This window comes from Lynx rufus, unplaced genomic scaffold (genome assembly GCF_022079265.1).
Source record: "Lynx rufus isolate CCGP_SWC_20201006 ecotype Redwood Valley unplaced genomic scaffold, mLynRuf1.p SCAF_2, whole genome shotgun sequence".
Classification (NCBI taxonomy): Eukaryota; Metazoa; Chordata; class Mammalia; order Carnivora; family Felidae; genus Lynx; species Lynx rufus.
This window is the reverse complement of record NW_025814834.1, coordinates 4,360,001-4,379,578: the sequence shown is the minus strand read 5'-3', so window position 1 is coordinate 4,379,578 and position 19,578 is coordinate 4,360,001. Positions and strand designations below refer to the sequence as shown.

Sequence of the window (19,578 nt, the reverse complement as noted above, 5' to 3'; positions counted from 1 at the left end):
CCTCCCCCAGCCCACACCATGGGTGCATTCCCCCCGTCCCTGAACACTTAGCTCTATCCCTTCGTAAAATCCTGTCTCGACTTTGTTGATCATTTGGCAATTTCCTTAAGAAGTATGTATATGAGCTGCCCTCGGGTCTCAGCCCGAGTCTGTCTGCTGCTGGTGATCTGCTTTCTGCACCTGCTGGCCCGCGCTCCTCTATAGCCGAAGGAGCTCTGCGTCCCAGTGACGTGTCCATCAACGCACCTTTTCCTCAAGCATCCTCCTTGGCTTTTCTGGAACATTCCACACAGTGGTTCCCACCCTTCAAAGAACCTCCTGACTTGTCTCCATCGTATTATTAGTTCTCACTTCTCACGGTAGCCGGGCGGAGGGGACAGAAGGAGAACCTTCCTTTCGTCCTTCCAGCAACTCGCACAGTTGGAAAAGGAAATGGCAGCCTCACTGTCTCCAGGGTGCCGAATGTCTCCCTCCTCCCAGGCTGCTGCCTTCTCTCACTGGTTTCCCCTCTTCCTCCTGCGCTCCTCTGTGGACGCCATCCTGATTCTCCAGCTTAACCCCACACTGGTCTTCCCACAGCCCATCCATTCTCCCGTCCTCGATGGGGCTTTCTGTGCAGGGGGGCCTCTTGAATCTTGCCAGAGTTTGTCTGGAATTTCCACTAACCATGTGATGCATCCGCGTGGGTGTCCCACCCTCCAATCTGTGTCATTCTGAAGCCAGCTCCTGTCTTTCTGTCCCTCATCCTCTGTGGCATCTCAGCGAAGACACCTGGCGTCCACCTCGACTCCTGACCTCCCTCTCGTCCTCCCACACCCAGCCCAGGCCAGTCACCCTTCTTGATGTCTCTAGCATCTGGTGCATCTTTGTATCCCACTACCTCCTCCCAGAACCTTCAGGTGAACATCCAGCATTCCTTTGGAAAGAACTACCGCCCAGCTCTTGAGCCCCAAGCACTGTTTGGGTGCTGATCGGAGTCCTGGTTTCATCAGGTCGCTGGCTGCCGGGCTGGGTGACAGGGGGCAGAACGGCAGGACGGGAGGAGGCAGTGGCGGCCACGAGGCTGTGGTGGTTCCCCCACCCCAGGGATGGGGAGACCCGGGCAGACCTGGGCTATGAGTGTGAGCTCCTGAAAGGCTGCTGACAGGCCACGTTCTCGGGGAGGCCTCCTCCGTTGTCTCCAGGGCTGGTGGAGACAACGCTCCCGCTCTTTTCTGAACCCGCAGCGCTTTCCTTGGCCCTTCTGCATAACCAATGATGTCCTTTCTGGAAGTGGTGATTTTTTGAGCTTTTTAGATAGGAGGAAACATGAAAAAAACTCACACACCTTCTTCTTAGAGTGATACGCTTTCATGTAAAAGTTTATGTACAATTGCAGGGAGTCTATCCTTGGGGTCTCCGTTTCCTGGGTTACAGCTCCTGTCCCTACAGCTCGAGGCTTCTTATCTTCCTCTCTCGCTGTCCTTCAGTGGACACAGAGGATGCTCAATACGGACATTTCCACAATGACACCTTTATTCCTGATACCAGCCTCTGGAAATTCACTCACTTTTCCATCCTTGTGAAGGAGGACAAAATTTAGTTTGACATACCCTAACATAATAGAAGAGGGTGGTTGGCTCCATGGTTCACTAGGGAGCACCTGCTGGGGCCAAGCGGTTGGAGAAGAGGCGCTGTGGTCACGGAAAGGCTGGGTGGCCCTGCAGACAAGCAGAAGCTTCTCAAGCTAATGGCGCTGCATGTGGGTACCAGGCTCTTCCCAGGATTTAGCACGAAGTTACGTGAATGCAGAGAGGACTCTTCAGTATCACATGACCGTGTGGTCTGGGCAGGTAAAATCCATTTAAGATAGTTCCAAATGGCTTAACATATGGCTTGCAAGATAACAAAGAGAAAAGGGTTGTAAGGATGGATCGCATGGTGGTCCTTCTCTGGGTTTTTGTTTCTAAAGCCAATGTGAAGTCCACACAGACGACTGTCAAGCGAATGGCGTGATTCTGACGTTGAAAGCACGTTTGCAAAGCTTGCTGTTGGCTTGCAGAGAACGTTCTCCCGACCAGACTAGCATTGTCCTCTATTACATATTCTTAACAGGGATGTCCTCGTCTGCGATCCTTAACGCTTTTAGAGATGATTTTCAAACCAAAGATAGAAAGGAAGACTAATTTTTTTTCTTACTGTGAAATTTTGAGAATTCTTTACGTATTCTAGATGCTAGCCCTTTGTCAGATCTATAGCCTGCAACCATTTTCTCTTTATTTCTTTGTCCTCTTCCAAGAGCAAAAGTTTTTTTTTTAATTTTTTTATTGCTATTTTTTTAATGTTTGTTTATTTATTTTGAGGGAGAGCGAGCGCAAGTGGGAGAGGGGCAGAGAGAGAAGAGGAGAGAGAATCCCAAGCAGGCTCTGTGCTGTCAGTGCAGAACCTGACGCCATGAACTGGGAGATCATGACCCGAGCTGAAATCAAGAGTCAGACGCTTAACCAACTCAGCCACCCAGGTGCCCCTATATTTTTTAAAAAAATTTTTATTTTGATAAAGTCCAATTTATCAATCTTTCCCTTTGTGGATATTTTTGGCATCAAATGTAAAAACTGTTTGCCCAGCGCTAGATCCTGAAGATCTGTTTTTCCTCTTTGTACCTAAAGGTTTTAGTTTTACATGTAAATACATGATCCGTGTTGAGTTAATTTTTGCATAAGAAAAGGTACAGGATAGAAGTTCGTTTTCTTCTCTAGGGGATGAAACAACTAATTTTTGGAAGCTCATTTTTGAAGGTGTCTATGGTGCTTTTATGTTTTCCCTTTACTTGCGCTGGTGAAGGTGAACGAGCCATGAATCAATCTCCTGGCTTCTGTCCTTCAGCATCTCAGCAGAGAGGGTCTCCAGACGGATCCAGATAAGAAATGGAAAACTTTCACGCTTTAAGTGTTAACTTGTCTGCGACGTTTCTTGATGAAATGGTCAAGTGAATGTAGGACCACCCGCCACAATTGTTCTAAAATGCTGTGCACGATTTACGGAGGTCCACCCTGACGGCACTCTCTCTTCTCATGCCATCAGCCCTCCAGAAAATTGGAAATCCAAGCAGGGACACCCAAACCCCTTAAACATCCTTCCGGTCATCTCCAGGTTCAAACATCTCAAGATACCACAGGGACGCTCACTAATCCTCAGAGTCCTGAATGACAGAGTGTCTAAGGGGAGCTCTGCCCGGCTGCACTAGGGTTGCGGGAGAGGTGTTTTGGGCAGGGCACTCTGAGACACTCTTATGCAGATGGAGGGGACCCCAGGAAGGGGCTGAGGAGGGAGGGGAGGCAGTCATGAAAGGATGACCATGGGTATTTGTGAGCCAGGCCAGGGTGTCACCGTTCTGCTCACTATGAGCCCAGATCTTTGTACCACCAGCTGGATGTGCCTTTCCTTCCTCATCGTTTTTGCAAAAAATCAACAAGACAAACAGAACTCACTTCACTCACAGCCTTGTGGATGATGTCTGACTTTAAATGCGCTCTCCGATGGAGATGGACGCAAACTTCAGAGGAGCTCCGGCCCCTGGCCCACACTTGCCCTTGGGTGGAACCTGGGCTTGCACGGACCCTGCTTCCTGTCTCTTGGGACTCCCTGCCTGGACCTAACAGCCTCCCTGCCTCCATCACTTCCCCACCCACAGGCCACCCCAACCACGGTCGTGAACCACAGACCTTAGACCACAGCTTGCACAGCTTAGGTCCGCTCAGGTCACTACCCCAGGGGTGACTCTCATCTTCTCCAGAAGGTTCCGCCAAGCACCTGCAGGCCACGCTCCAGGCTTCCCCAGCCCCACACCCCACACCCTCCCTGGCCTCTGTCTTCCTTGCTCTGAAGTTGTCCTCTGGTTCCTTGGCTCAGCGATGGCCTGGAATCCTGCCTGGAGCCCCTGACCCCCATGCAGCCTTCTGATTCACTCACCTCCAGACCTTTGTCAACAGCTCCTCTGTGGCCACATATGCTCATTTGTAGCCTTTCTATGGACTGATGAAGCTTGTACTTGTGTGATATGTTGACAAGAGTCTATTTTCCATTTGTAGAGGTGAGTGGAAATATTCAGATAATCCTCAGGTTTTTCTCTTTTTAATATGAGGTCTTTCTCAAGTTTTCTGACCATATATATGTATTGGCAATAGAGAAGCGACCAGGTTTACAAAAATACCTGAGGGATAATCCCACAGCTGTGCCACCATGAAAGAGTTAGGGGTGAGTCAGCACGAACACAAGCGAAGTCAAACCAGTTTCCCCTCTCCCCTGCCTTACTCTTGGACCGGGATGAATTCGAGATGTCTGTTTCTACAGGTCAACATGCCAGGTCTCAGACACAGGAATGCTTTTAGATGCTTTGGGGTTGATTCTAAATTAAGACTCTTAAAAGTCAATACAAAAGGTCACCGGGTAGACCTGTACTTTTCATGAATAGATTCAGTTCTAAGTAGCTCTGAAGGATTTTTCCCTTCATTTCCAGCCACTTCGTAAATGCTGATGGATTCAGAGTTTGCTTCCTGGCCCAAACTGTTCATCATGAAGTGACTCTTTAATTGCCAGTTAATAAAATACCTTCGCTCAACAAAGACCAGATTGTATAGCTGATAATTTCAGACTTTTTTTTTTTTATGGAACACGCTTCATTAACAGTGAATTTTTAATTTGCAAGTGTCAAACTCCCTAATGCATATTTAGAGCAAGAGAATGCTTAGAATAAAATTGAAATCCTTCCAATTGTCCTTATTCTCAGGCACCGCTTGAAAAGTATCTTGCAGCGTGTGAGGGGGGGCTTTAAAAATGAACTGTATCAAGTAAGCTCTCTTCTTCTCATTTTATTTATTTTTTTAATTTTTCTTTTGCAACACATTAGAAGCTTTGGGACCCAAGCCGAGGAGTAAGGGACGACAGGTGGCCTCGTGGGTTGGGTTCCCTGGAAACACTCAGATGGAGGCCGAGGGGGTGATCTACTGGGAACACCACCCACCGGGAGGGGAGCAGCCCCGGGAAGAGAACCAGATGTAGCTGAGCCGTGCTACCCCTGGACGTGAGCGGTCAGCTGACCCCACAGGGAGCCTGGGAGCTGGGACAACCCTTCAGAATGGCCCCACGGAGGGGGGTGGGCTGTCCCTGGGTGGTGTGGCCTTGGAGCAGCAATTCCTGGGGCGGAATTAGATGAGGGGTCAGCACAACACACTGGGTAGCTGGGGACTGAGCTGGGGTTGCGGTGGAGCGGGTTGTGCCCCGAGCGAGCTGTAAGAGGTCTCTCTTCTCTTCAAAACAAGAGCACACAATGCAGCGTGGTGAAGGAGAGGGACAAAGACGGATGGGGGCAGGTTCTGTCAGCCACGGTGCCGGAGAAGGGGAGAAGAACCTGGCCGAAGGGGCAATTGTCTCCAGCTGGGTAGCTGCAATCGTGCAAGGGAGATTAAGAAGGAACTGTCTATACAGAAATGCTTCTTTAGACACAATCACGCTTCAGGATGATGCCAGCTTCCAGCCTGAGCTCCACCCCCCATAGAAGGAGTTTCTGCCGGGAGAACGCTGCCCTGGGCGCCCACCTCTCCACGGGCTTGAAGGTGAAGACCCCGCCGGTTACCCCCCCAAGGCAGCAGCACCTGGTGAATCCAGCCACGGCCACCACCTTCCCCCTTGCACGAGGGGAGGCCTGGCCCAAGGTGACACTGTTTGAACTCTGATTTCCTTTGGACAGTAAGAAGGAAAAACTCCCACTAAAATGTAGCCACCATGTCAACGTGAAGGGATAAATTTGAACGAACACACTTCGGTTAAAGCAGTTAAGGGGCGCCTGGGTGGCGCAGTCGGTTGAGCGTCCGACTTCAGCCAGGTCACGATCTCGCGGTCCGTGAGTTCGAGCCCCGCGTCGGGCTCTGGGCTGATGGCTCAGAGCCTGGAGCCTGTTTCCGATTCTGTGTCTCCCTCTCTCTCTACCCCTCCCCCGTTCATGCTCTGTCTCTCTCTGTCCCAAAAATAAATTAAAAAAAAAAAAAAAGCAGTTAAGATAAGATTATTTTGACTTTGCAGTGGTCATCTGGTTCGCCAGCATTTTTCCTGATGTCCACCTTTGAGGAAAGACCGGAGGGATCACTGATTTTGAGGAATAAAAATTTCAAAGGTATCCCACACATGAATAAACACGTACAGGGTCCGAGTCCTTGAAACCACTCTTTATCCTAATATTTATTTACTACAAGTCACAGAGAGGATGGTGACGGGTGATGGAGCAGCATAAAAAAAAAATACTGAAAAACAGTTGGTAGGAAAGAACGGTTGCCTAGGAAACGAATGTCTGCCATCTCCGGAGGGGACCAAGTCGCGGATTCAAAGCAAAAAAAGTCACTTAAAAGAAAATTTCTAAAATTCCAAATTCCTCACCTTGCTTTTTTCCCTTGTGCTTTTCTTCTCCTTATCTTCCTTAGGTTTCTTGGGTTTCTTTGCCTTCTTTTTATTCTTTTTGTTTTTCTCCTCCTCTTCTTGGCTTGCAAGAATATCTTCAGTAACCTGGTAAGGAACACAAAATGAGCATCGTGCTTTAATGGAGCCCCATCGGGATGAGGACTGGTTTTCCCGTCTGGAGGAAGTATGTGTGCTGATCAGTGCCCCCTCCCTCCCTGCCTTGCTCCGGGGCCCAAGGCAGACCCTCGTGGGGACATCGCTGGCTGCTGGCTGCCTCTGGCTGGATTTATCGGGCAGCCGTCGGATCTTGGGGGCGGTTGAAAGGGAGGCTGGACATTTCTGAACCCAGTCCCGACGCAGGAGAGCTCACGGCTTCCTAGTGCCAGACCTGCTTACACTTTCCCCAGTGGAGCTGAGGCTACCTTGGTTTCCTGCCTGGACTCCGTGGGACAGGCGCCCTTCCAATAACTTTTCTTTTCTTTTTTTTCTTTAATTTTTTATGAAAAATTTTGAAAAAAAAATATTTTGAGAGAGAGAGAGAGAGCGCGCACGAGCAGGGGAGGGGCAGAGAGACAGGGAGAGAGAGAATCGCAAGCAGGCTCTACACTATCAGCACAGAGCCCGATGAAGGGCTTGATCCCACGCACCGTGAGACAGGCTCCAGGCTCTGAGCTGTCAGCATACAGCCCGACCGGGGGCTCGAGCTCACGAAACACGAGATCATGACCTGAACTGACGTTGGACACTTAGCCACCCAGGCGCCCCTCATGATTGGTTTCTTTCACTTGTGGCTTCATTTCTATTTCCTACAGTGACAAAACCCCATTTATTCTTCCCAAATTTTCAATATCTTTTAAGAAGTACCTGGTTCACATCAGATTAGCTTCATCAGAGAATTAGTAAAGGTTTGTGAAAAATCACACAATCCCTTCTGTACAACAGATGTTTGCTGAGCTCCCATTTGCTGTGGCCGAGAGCCATGAATTCTGGGAGATGTGAGGGTGCCAGTGATAGGACCCATTTCCTGTTAGACCCTGGGGCTCCGCCCATCACTGGTCATGTGACCGAGACAAGTGGCATGACATCCCTAGGACCTAGTTTCCGAGTTTCATTTTCTGAAGTGAAGTCGGTACTTGCGTCCATTGCATATATGATAAACCAGACATGGTCCTAAGAGCGGCACAAAGACGAACTCATTTACTACTAAATGCAGCCCAGGGATGGGAGCTGTCACCAACCTGTTTTGTCGGTAAGAGAACAGGGCACAAAGGGTTCAGTCGTGTGGCCAAGGACACACAGCTGGGGGGTGTAGAGCTGGGACCCAAAGAGGCACTAACCGGGATGAATTTCACAACACAGAAAGGAACGAGGCAAGGTGTGCCCAGCGTAGGTCGATTTATCCTATCATACAAAACGCATATAGTTCAATAAAAAAAAAATAATACTCTCCAGTTTCAGGATCCAAACATATGTCGTCCAAGTAAAAAAGACATATGAGGGAACGCCCAATGCCAAATTGAGGACAGTGGTTTCTTCTGGACGGCAGGGTATGCAATTAAACCAAAAGGCTAGTAGCATTTCACCTCTACTACGTTGTACTAAATCATCCTCCTGGGACCAGGGCTGCTTGTTACGCCTTGTTAGTGATTTACGACACTGCTGACGTTTATTTTCTAGTATTATATTTTTGTTATTTATACCTACGTGGCTTTTAGGAGCTTAGTTCAAACCTTTAAAAATATAAACGATACAGCTTTATTGTGAACCAAGCAGGATATTCTGGTCCCATCTGGACTTAAAAACAACACCACCACCATAGTCATTAGTCATGTGCCCTACTTCCCTCTATCCAGAGGTCTGCCCGTCCCCTAGGCTCTAGTGAAGCTCTCGGTGGGATGAGGCTCACAGAAAGGGTGCTGGGGAGGGTGAGAGGTGACGTATGTGTTGCACACATTATATGGTAATAAAAAGGGTGTCTTTGGATGGAATTAAAAGTCTCTTGTCCAAGTAGCAATGTTTTCCTTGGGGATCAGGCTCGCCTCAACTCAGAGACCCAAATCATGGCTGCTCAGGACTTTTACATTTGGAGCACTTATGGAGCATGAATATTTTTTTGGTCCTTGGAAGTCTGGAAGCTTTCAGAAACGTAAAGACAATTTTCAAAAAATAGCCCGATGTATAAAATGTGAGTGGCTATACAAAATGGTGACATCCTTATTTGTGGAACATACAATTCAGTGTATCTTTGAAAGCCTTTTCCATTGTATTATTTATTTCCTCCATATCCTTAGTTTATTAATTTGATGAATAAATACATTCACATGGCCCACAATTCAAGAACGACAGAAGAGCATGTAGTGAAATGTTCCATTCCCATGCTGTGAGCCAGTCAGCTTTCTAAAGCCAGCCTCAATTCCTTGGAGATACTTCTGGAGACATTTTATATAGCTGTATGCAAATATATGTGCACACACACACACACACACACACACACACACACGGCTGTGTTATGTTTGCCAATGGTGTGAAATGGTGTGTGATTGGAGTTTGTCTTTTTTTTAAGCCAATGTTGGATTTATTTTGTTCTTGGTTTTTTCTTTTTTTTTTTAAGATCTTTTTTTTTGAGTGAGAGAGACAGTGTATGTGCTTGAGAGTGGGGGGAGAGGGTAGAGAGAGAGAAAGAAGAGAGAGAGAGAGAAGGAGAGAGAGAGAGAGAGAGAGAGAGAGAGAGAGAGAGAGAATCTTAAGCAGGCCCCCTGCTCAGCCTAGAGCCCGACGTGAGGCTTGATCCCCCGACCATGGGATCACGACCTGAGCCAGAATCGAGAGTTGGGCGCTCAACCAACTCTGCCACCCAGGTGCCCCTCCTCTTGAGTTTCAACCCTAGCAAAATCTTCCAAAGTACACAAATGTGTACACAGGTATACACACAAACACATAATGTAAACATAGACTGGTCATTCTATACAAACGTCAGTGTATCGTACCCACTGTCCTTGTGAACTTCTCTCCTGATAATGTCCTGGCCGTCTTTCCTTCGCAGTGCGTAAAGGGCGTAAAGGGCTTCCTTGTTCTTTTTTTTATAGGTGTAGTGTCGATTATCTGGCTGTTCCCCCACCGATGGAGTTAGGTTGTTCCCCATTGTTTGCTTTCACTAGCAACGCTGCACGAATAAGTGCATGCAAATATCATCTGGGAGGTGTGTGGGCCTATCTGCAGGATGAGTTCCTAGTAGGCTGGGTCAAGGGTATGTCCATTTGCAATGCAGTCCCACTGCCCCCATCGGGCTGCCAACTTCTACTCTTGCACAGCAGTGCAAGGGGGTGCTTCTTTCCTTATATGCTCTGACATGGTGTGACCCCATGTATTTATGTTTGCTACCCGAACGGCTGAGCAAATGGTATGTCACTGGAGTTGTTTCTCGATAGCAGTGCTGAATTTATCTTGCTCACGCTCTTCAACTTTAGCAAAACCTCCCAAAGTCAGAAGGACCCTTTATTGCTTTGCTAAGGCCGCCGCCATGTTTTCAGGAAACTGTGGGGCCTGAGGGCCAAATCTGGCCCCGCCACCTGGTTTCTTTCACAATAATATAATATATCATAATGTAATTTTTTGAGGCATGTTTTACATAGCATGTATTCACACATTCCAAGGGTACAATTCAATTGTTTTTAGTGGATACACCAAGTTGTGCAACCATCACCATGAATCCGATTTAGAACATTTCCATCACCCCAGTGTGAGCCCCTCATGTCTGTGGTCAGTCCTTTGCTTTTCCTTCATGCCTTGACAGGCAAATGCTAATCTCCTCCCTGCCTCCATACAGTCACTTTATCTGGATGTTTCCTGTAAATGGAATCATATAACGTGTGGTCTCTTATGTCTGGTTCCTTTGCGTTTGCATCATGTTTTTGAGGTCTACCCATGTTGTGGTGTATCTCAATTGATTTTTCCTTTTTTATCACCAAATAATATTCCTTTGCATGCACGCACCACATCTGCCCTATCCAGTTACCGCGTGATGGATATTTAAGTTGTTCCAAAGTTTTGGCTATTATGAATAATAGTCTCATGAATGTTCATACATAAACTTTTTTGTGTGGACATATTTTCATTTCTCTTGGATAGAAGCCCGAGAGTGGGCTGCTGGGTCATTTGGCATCTTTATATTTAACTTTTTTTTTAAAGTAGGCTTCAGGAGTGCCTGGGCGGCTCAGTCAGTTAAGTGTATGACTTTGGCTCAGGTCATGATCTCACAGTTCATGAGTTCGAGCCCCGTGTCGGGCTCTGTGCTGACAGCTCAGAGCCTGGAGCCTCCTTCAGATTCTGTTTCTCCCTCTCTCTGCTCCTCCCCAGCTCAGGCTCTGTCTGTCTCTCTCTCAAAAATAATAAATAAAAAAAAAAACCTTTAAAAAAAAAACTAGTGAAGTAGGCCTCATACCCAATGTGGAGCCCAATGAGGGGCTTGAACTCAGGATCCTGAGATCAAGATCTGAGCTGAGATCAAGAGTTGGACACTTAACAGACTGAGCCACCCAAGCACTCCTATATCTAACTTTAAAGAAACGGACAAACTTTTCTCCAAGTGGCCCCACCATTTTGTGTTCCTACCAGCACCACAGGAGGGTTCCCTTTTCTCTGCACCCTCAACATTTGTTATTGTCTGTCCTCTCGATTGTCACCATCCTAGTGGGTATGAAATGGTCTCATTGCAGGATTTATTCATTCATTCATGTATTTATTATTTATTTATTTAAAGTTTAGTTAACATACAGTGCAATATTGGTTTCAGGAGTAGAATTCAGTGACTCATCACTTACATACAACACCCAGTGCTCGTCATTACAAGTGCCTTCCTTAATGCCCGTCACTATTTAGCCCATCCCCCACCCACTTCCGTCCATCAATCCTCAGTTTGTTCTCTATCATTGAGTCTTCTGTGGTTTGTTTCCCTCTCTTTTCTTCCCTCCCCTTTCCATATGTTCATCTGTTTTCTTTCTCTCTTTTTTTTAATATTTATTTATTTTTGAGAGAGAGACACACAGAGTGTGAGCAGGAGAGGGGCAGAGAGAGAGGGAGACACAGAATCCGAAGCAGGCTGCAGGCTCCGAGCCATCAGCACAGAGCCCGATGCAAGGCTCGAACTCACGAACCGTGAGATCATGACCTGAGCCGAAGTCGGACGCTTAACCGACTGAACCTCCCAGGCGCCCCTCATCTGTTTTACTTCTTAAATTCCACACGAGTGAAATCATACGGTACTTGTCTTTATCTGACTTCTGACTGACTTATTTCACTTAGCATAATACATTCTAGCTCCATCCATGTCACTGCAAATGGCAAGATTTCACTCTTTTTGTTGGCTGAGTAATATTCCATTGTATATATCTATATGCCACATCTTCTTTATCCATTCATCAGTTGGTGGACATTTGGGCGGTCTCCATAGTTTGCCTATTGTTGATAGTGCTGCTCTAAAACATTGGGGTGCATGTATCCCTTCAAATCTGTATTTTTGTAACTTTTGGGTAAATATCTAATAGTGCAATTGCTGGATCATAAGGTAGTTCTATTTATAGTTTTTTTGAGAAACCTCCACACTGTTCTCCAGAGTGGCTGTACCAGTTTGCATTTCCACCAGCAGTGCAAGAGGGCCCCCCTTTCTCTGTATCCTTGCCAACACTTGTTGTTTCTTACGTTGTTAATTTTAGGCATTTGGACAGTCGTGAGGTGGTATCTCATCACGGTTTTGATTTGTGTTTCCCTGATGATGAATGATGCCGAGGATCTTTTCATGTGTCTGTCGGCCATCTGGATGTCTTCTTTGGAAAAGTGTCTATTCGTGTCTTCTGCTCATTTCTTCGCTGGGTTGTTTGTTTTTTGGGTGTTGAGTTTGATAAGTTTTTTATAGATTTTGGACACCAACTCTTTATCAGCTATGTCAGTTGCAAATATTTTCTCCCATTCCGTAGGCTGCCTTTTCGTTTTGTTGATTGTTTCCTTCACTTTTCAAAAGCTTTTTATCTGGATGAAGTCCCAATGGTTCATGTTTGCTTTTGTTTCCCTTACCTTAGACGACATGTCTAGTAAGAAGTTGCTATGGCCGAGGTCAAAGAGGTTGCTGCCTGTGCTCTCTTCTAGGATTTTTTCCTGTCTCACATTTAGGTCTTTCATCCATTTTGAATTTATTTTTGGGTATGGCATAAGAAAGTGGCCCAGTTTTATTCTGCACGTTGCTGTCCAGTTTTCTCAGCACCATTTGTTGAAGAGACTATCTTTTTTCCATTGGATATTCTTTCCTGCTTTGTTGAAGCAACTGTATGTTGACCATACAATTGTGGGTTCATAGCAGTTTTAAATTTTATCTCCCTAGTGACTAATGGTGTCAAGCATCTTTTCCTGTGCTAATTAGCTATTCATATACGATCCATTGTGCATGGTCTTCAAGTCTTTTGCCCGTTCTTTGACTGAATAGGCTTCTTATTGAGACGTTAGAGTTCTTTGTTTATCCTGGATATAAATCCCTTTCCAGATATGTCTGAAGACATATCTTCCCCCAGTCTGTTTTTGTCTTTGCATTTTTTTGATGGCATCTTTTGAGGTGTAAAATTTTTGAATTTTGATGAGGTTCAATTGAGCAATGTCTGTTAGTTCAGTTCTAATTTGCGTTTCTGTTATAGGCATGGGGTTGATAATCTTTTCATATTCTGAACATCTTTTATTATGTTTCAAACCCATTTACATTTTCTTTTCTGAGAATTGCCTGTTCATATCCTTTGGCTTTTTAAAATATCAGGTTATTGATCTTTTTTTTTACAGACCTGCAGGAGCTCTTTATATATGAAAACAATGACCTCCTGTGTGTGATGCTCATTACAAGTAATTATCCTACTGTGTCATTGGTCATTGGACTTCACTTGGGGTTGGTTTTGCCACGTGGGTTAGAAACTGTGTGTGTGTCATTTAAAATTTCATTTTTTTCTTCTATGACTCCTGGGTTGTGCGGCAGAGGTAGAAATGTCTTTTTCACTCTGAGGTTATGACATTTCTTCCTTGGCTTCTTCTAGTTCTTTTGTGTTTTTGTTTTGTTTGACGTTTACATCTTTGATCCATCTGGAAGCATTCTGGTAGAAGCTATAAAGAAACAGGGATTTAATTTTCTTCTTTTTTTCAGATGATGACCTGCTTATTCTAATACTATTTATTAAGTGGTCTTTTCTCCCCCTTACCCAAGAAAGGTGAAATGCCATCTTTATTATGGACGAAATTTGCGTAAATTCGGGTATATTTCTTGATTTCCTATTCTTTTCCATTGATGCGTCTTTTTAGTTATTTGCCTCTTTCAATGGGCTCTTTAAAAAAAATTATTTTCAACCGACTGAGCCACCCAGGCGACCCTAGGAAAAGAAATTAAAAAAAAAATTTTTTTTTTACATTTACTTATTTTTGAGAGACAGAGGGAGACAGAGCACAAGTGGGGGAGGGGTAGAGAGAGAGGGAGACACAGAATCCGAAGCAGGCTCCAGGCTCAGAGCTGTCAGCACAGAGCCCGACGTGGGGCTCGAACTCAGGAACCGTGAGATCATGACCTTAGCTGAAGAGCCGAAGTTAGACACTTAACTGGCTGAGCCACCGAGGCCCCCGCAATGGGCTCTCAATGACACGGTTCAATACTGGGTAGGGCTAGTTTCTTCTCATTACATTGTGCTTTTGGAATTTTATTGGTTATTCTTGGGTATTGACTTTCTATTTAAAGTTTAAAATCAGGTTGGTCACGGGGCATCTGGGTGGCTCAGTTGGTTGAATGTCTGACTTTGGCTTAGGTCATGATCTCACAGTTTGTGGGTTCAAGCCCCACGTCCGGCTCTGTGCTGACAGCTCAGAGCCTGGAGGCTGCTTTGGATTCTGTGTCTCCCTCTCTTTCTTCCCCTCCCCTGCCTGTTCTCTCTCTCTCTGTTTCTCTCAAAAATAAATAAAATAAATATAAATTAAAAAACAGGAAAATCAGGTTGGTCACATTCTGTGAGGCCTGCCCACCCCACCTTCACCATAATGCCACTGGTATTTTTGTTTGGATCATAGTACACGTACAGATGAAGTTTGGGAGAGCTGACGTATTTATGGTGCTGTGTATCCCTGCCTAAGAACACAGGGTGCTTTTATCTCTTGTCCTCTGCATCCCTCACAGTATTTTGAACTTTTCTTCACATAGAACACACATTTATTATTAAGTTTGTTCCTGGATGCTTTATTGTTTTGTTGCTGTTGCTGTTGAAAACAGACCGTTTTGTTCTGCTTTCTTTCCAGCTGCTGTTTGCACACATGAACGCTTTTGCTGTCTGTAACTCCCCGTCTTCCTTCTCGTACTGTGTGAAGGGGCTGTTCAGTTTATTCTCATTGCTTTTCTAAGTGTAGAGCAAACCTGTAAAAAGTGTTCGCTTTGCCTCTTCTGTTCTAATTTCTCTATCTCTACGTTCTTTCTCGTGTCCCACCGTGCTTGATAGATCCTAGGGGACAGTGGTGACAATGGCCACCCTTGTATTTTTCATGACATCGGTGGAATTGTCGCTTGTGAATTTCATTAAGCGCAATATTAGATCTTGAACCAAGAAATACTTTGTCATGTTAAAGAAGTATCCCTATATTCTGATTTTTTTGTTTTGTTTCATAATATCACAAATGGCTGTTGAATTTGTTTTTTTTAATATTTATTTATTTTAACTTTTATTTATTTTTGAGAGAGAGAAACAGCACGAACAGGGGAGGGGAAGAGAGAGAAAGACACACAGAATCTGAAGCGGGTTCCAGGCTCTGGGTTGTCAGTGGTTCTGGCGTGCTGATATTTCGGTTTGAATTTTTGCATTAAAACTTGTAACGAAGACTGGTCTGTGGTTCTATTTGTCCTCAGCCTTTCTGGGGAGTTGGTAGCAACGGGATTATGCTCACTTCGTAGCAAGTGTTTGCACTGTTTGTTTTTTACAAACGTAAAGTTGACTCTTTAGGTACATGAGACCATGCTTGTGCTTGGCCTGTCTCTTCATCCTCCTCCTTCCGTTAGCGACAACTGTTACGACCTCCTGCAAGATTTCCACGTGCGCCGCCTGAGGTACATGATGCACGTCACCTCATCTAACCATCACATCAGCCCCGGGAAGGAGGCACCGCTGGGATGTCCATTTGCAGAGGAGAAAACTGAGGCGCGAGGGGAGGCTGCGGACGTAGTGAGTGCTGGGACTCTGGTTCATCAACACTATGCTGTCCCCAGTCTTCACTCACCTATGTTTAAAAGTCACGCTGCCTCAGGGCGCCTGGGTGGCTCAGTCCATTAAGCATCTGACTCTTGGTTTCAGCTCAGGTCACGATCTCGTGGTTCATGAGATCGAGCCCTGAGTCGGGCTCAGTGCTGACAGCGCGGAGCCTGCTTGGGATTCTCTCTCTCGCGCGCTCTCTGCCCCTCCAGGGCTCATGCTCGTGCTCTCTCTCAAAAATAAGTAAACATTAAAAGAAAGTCCTGCTGCCTTGCGGCTGGCCTCCTTTGCTTTATTTTAATGTATTAACTGGAGATCCTCAGTTTCTTTTGTTTTTAGTAGACATCAGCCCTACTTGTGAACGTCTCTTGTACACGATTTAGACACGGCACCAACTTTCTTCCTCCTGAGATCACTCCCTTTCTAAACTAACACGAAATGCATTTGGGGCCTGGCCGTGGGCTTTCAGGACACAGCGTGTGCCTGACAACGTAGCTGCAGAGACAAGACCTAACCGTGTAAAAACGAGAAATGGCACCAAGTCGAAATGATAGCCACTCAAGGCAGGGTTTGATGGGCTGGGGGGGGTTATGTGGTCGCTGAGTTCCGAGGAGGACAGGAGTCTGCTGGAGGGCGGAGCAAAGGCTGGGGAGCTGAGGTCAGCTTCTGATGGGGGGGGAAGAGCGCTTCCCTTTGACCCCGAGGGCTCACTCAGGGGAGCACAGGGTGGGGTGGGAGGTCAGTAGTGCTGAGGGTGAGAAACCCTGACCTGTAGCATGGCTTTTACCTCTGCGTAGTGCTTCGTGTTCCTTAACTGGGTCCCTTCTAAGGAGCATTAGTCTGTTTTCTTCATCAGTGCTACAAATGGGGCAGACACGGACAGCTGGTTCAACCATGTGTATGGCAGGGGGCAGCAAATCACACCGCAGGGGCCAAATCCGGCCTGCTGCCCAGTTTGTAAATAAAGTTTTATTGGAACACAGCCATGCCCATTCGTTACCTACTGTCCGTGTTCACTTTCATGCTGGGATGGCAGAGTTGAGCAGCTGTGGCAGAGAATGTTGTTCCACAGCCTCAAATATTGACCATTTGGCCCTTTATGGAAAAAGTTTGTTGGCTCCGATCTACGGCAACTTGTCTTACCATGTGCTTGGAGTAAATTCCTTGAATAGCGTTTATGGGTCAAAGAGTATACTCATTAAACATTTCATATTTACTTGGCCCACGTCCCTCAAGAATGTCATGCTAATTTACGCATTTATGTATCCAGCCACAGTGGATGAGAGTGGCTTTTCTCTACATGCTCACCAACTCCAGTGATGACCGTGACTTAAAATTTTTACCAACCCTATAGGTGAAAAGAGATATAGTGACATTATTTTACATTTAAGTCTCGATGCTAGTGAGTTTTAAAATTTTTTAAATTAAGGTAACATTTTCCCCCCTTCTTTTCTACTGGGCTGTTTAGATTTTTCTTATTATTTTCTAAGAACTCTTTATGTATGAAAGATAGCTACTGTCACCTATGTCGCAAATATTTTCTCCAGTTCATCGTACGATTTTAATTTGAATTATGCTATATATTTGTTTGCCATTTGAGCTTTATGTAGTCAAGTATACCAGCTTGAGTGTATCAGTATGAGTTTCACTTTTAATGGCAATGCTCGTAGTACTCTACTGTTGGGTATGATGCAAATCTTCTCTTGGTTTCCATGATAAATACGCTGAGGTTAAGAATGGTTTTCCTATTGGGGCGCCTGGGTGGCTCAGTCAGTTAAGCGTCTAACTTCGGCTCAGGTCATGACCTCGCAGTCCGTGGGTTTGAGCCCCGTGTCAGGCTCTGTGCTGACCGCTCGGAGCCTGGAGCCCTCTTCGGATTCTGTGTCTCCCTCTCTCTCTTTACCCCTCCCCCACTTGTGCTCTGTCTCCCTCTGTCTCTCAAAAATAAATGAATATAAAAACAAAAAAAAAAAGAATGTTTTTTCTATTTATAGTTTATTGAGACATCTCTAAAAATAGCTCTAAGGGTGCCTGGGTGGTTCAGCTGGTTAAGCATCTGACCCTTGGTTTTTGGCTCAGGTCATGATCTTGCAGTTTGTGAGTTTGAGCCCCATGTCGTGCTCTGTGCTGACAGCGTGGAGCCTGCCTGGGATTCTCTCTCTCTGCTCCTCCCCTGCCCATGCATGAAAAAAACTTTAAAAATAAATAAATTAATAAAAATAGCTTTAGCAGTCAATTGCATCGGACGACACTGGAGCATCTATAGAGATGTTTCTCTGGAAGAGTGTCAGTATGCAAAGAGCTGAGTCCGGACGGGTGAGCAGAAACTAAGTGGGGGAAGAGGGGCAGAAGGCCACCCTGGGATGAGAGGAGGGCACGACGCACACAAAGGCACCACAGATGCCGGGACACGAGGCATGAGGAGGGTGGGCGAGTGGCCGCTGGAGTCCGTGGCAGGAAGATGGGGCAGGAGACGACCCTGAGAGGCAAGCAGGGGCCAGAGCATAAAGGGGCCCTTGAAGTCAAACTGCTCAGAATTTACCAAGAAAGCGAGCCCCACGCGTTGTCACGTCTCTTTGAGAGGCAAGATGGGAGAAAGAAGGAATTCATTTTGAAATAAATTTAAAAGTACATCATTGGTGAAACCCCAAAAGTAGTTCCCTGTGAACACGTGTAGGGAAATAACCCAAACCTAGTAACACTACGAACCCATCCAGCTTACGCTTCAAAAGAAACGCGGTTGCGGTATATTTATGTTTCATTTCTCAAGCGTGTTCGTACCTGTTGTGGGGTCTTGTTGGAGAAAATAATAGCTGACCCTCCTTCTTCTACATGAGGGTAGTCAGGAAACGTGCCTGTTAAGTTCCTGAGGAAGCAAAAGAGGGAGATTAAGTAGAAATGAACTCCGTAATTCAGAACGTAATACAGAACTCCCCTCTGTAATATTTCCCACTAGCTGGCTCTGCTTACGCTCATTTAAATGAGTGACGGTTGGGGAGCCTGGGTGGCTCGGTCGGTTGAGCGTCTGACTTCAGATCAGGTCATGGTCTGGCAGTTTGTGACTTCGAGCCGGGCGTCGGGCTCTGCGTTAACAAACAGCTCGGAGCCCGGAGCCTGCTTAGGATTCTGTGTCTCCCCCTCTCTCTCTGTCCCTCCCTGCTCACGTTCTGCCTCTCTCTGTCTCTCAAAAACAAACAAAGGTTAAAAAAAATAAAAAAAAAAAATAAATGAGTCATGGTTGTCAGCGTGGAAGCTCCCCACCCGTTGCGGCCGGACACGCTGCCTCCGAGGAGTGGAGAGACCTGGGAGACGTTCCTAGAGGTTTGCTTCCTCCAGGTAATTGTTACTCGGAGACAGACACCCCTCTCTTGAAAACACATTTTTAAAATGATTGAGACACTCTGTGCTTAAGTTAGGAATGAAGACAGAAGCACAAATCATTTCTTCCTGTTTAAAATTTAGAATAAACACAGGGTTTTGAAACTAAACAGAAGGATGGAGCTGTTCGGATGACAAATTTACTAACGGTGCACGAGATACATGGACACGCTCTTAAGTTTCCGTAAGGCTAAGGCTCCATTTTGTACGGGCTCCAAATAGTTTTTTGTGTCACCGTGTAATTTTTACCTTTCAAAAAGCAGAGTTTGCAATTTATTAAAAAAAATTTTTTTAACGTTTATTCATTTTTGAGAGACAGAGAGAGACAGGGCATGAGTGGGGAGGGGCAGAGAGAGAGAGAGAGAGGCAGACACAGAATCCGAAGCAGGCTCCAGGCTCTGAGCCGTCAGCACAGAGACCGATGGGGGGCTTGAACCCACAGACCGCAAAATCATGACCTGAGCTGAAGTCGGCCGCTCAACCGACTGAGCCACTCAGGCGCCCCGCAGACTTGGCAATT

General features: G+C 46.0%; 1 protein-coding gene across 1 annotated transcript in view; it reads right to left on the bottom strand.

Annotated features, from left to right (window-relative positions):
- Positions 1–19,578, bottom strand: part of IQCA1 (IQ motif containing with AAA domain 1) — a 153,879-nt gene that overhangs the window by 69,452 nt on the left and 64,849 nt on the right. Inside the window, exons 7-8 of the mRNA XM_047085902.1 lie at positions 18,462–18,546; positions 6,412–6,537 (exon numbers count right to left, since the gene is read on the bottom strand). Coding sequence (XP_046941858.1) covers positions 6,412–6,537; positions 18,462–18,546 — 211 coding nt within the window. The remainder of the gene's footprint in view (positions 1–6,411; positions 6,538–18,461; positions 18,547–19,578) is intronic.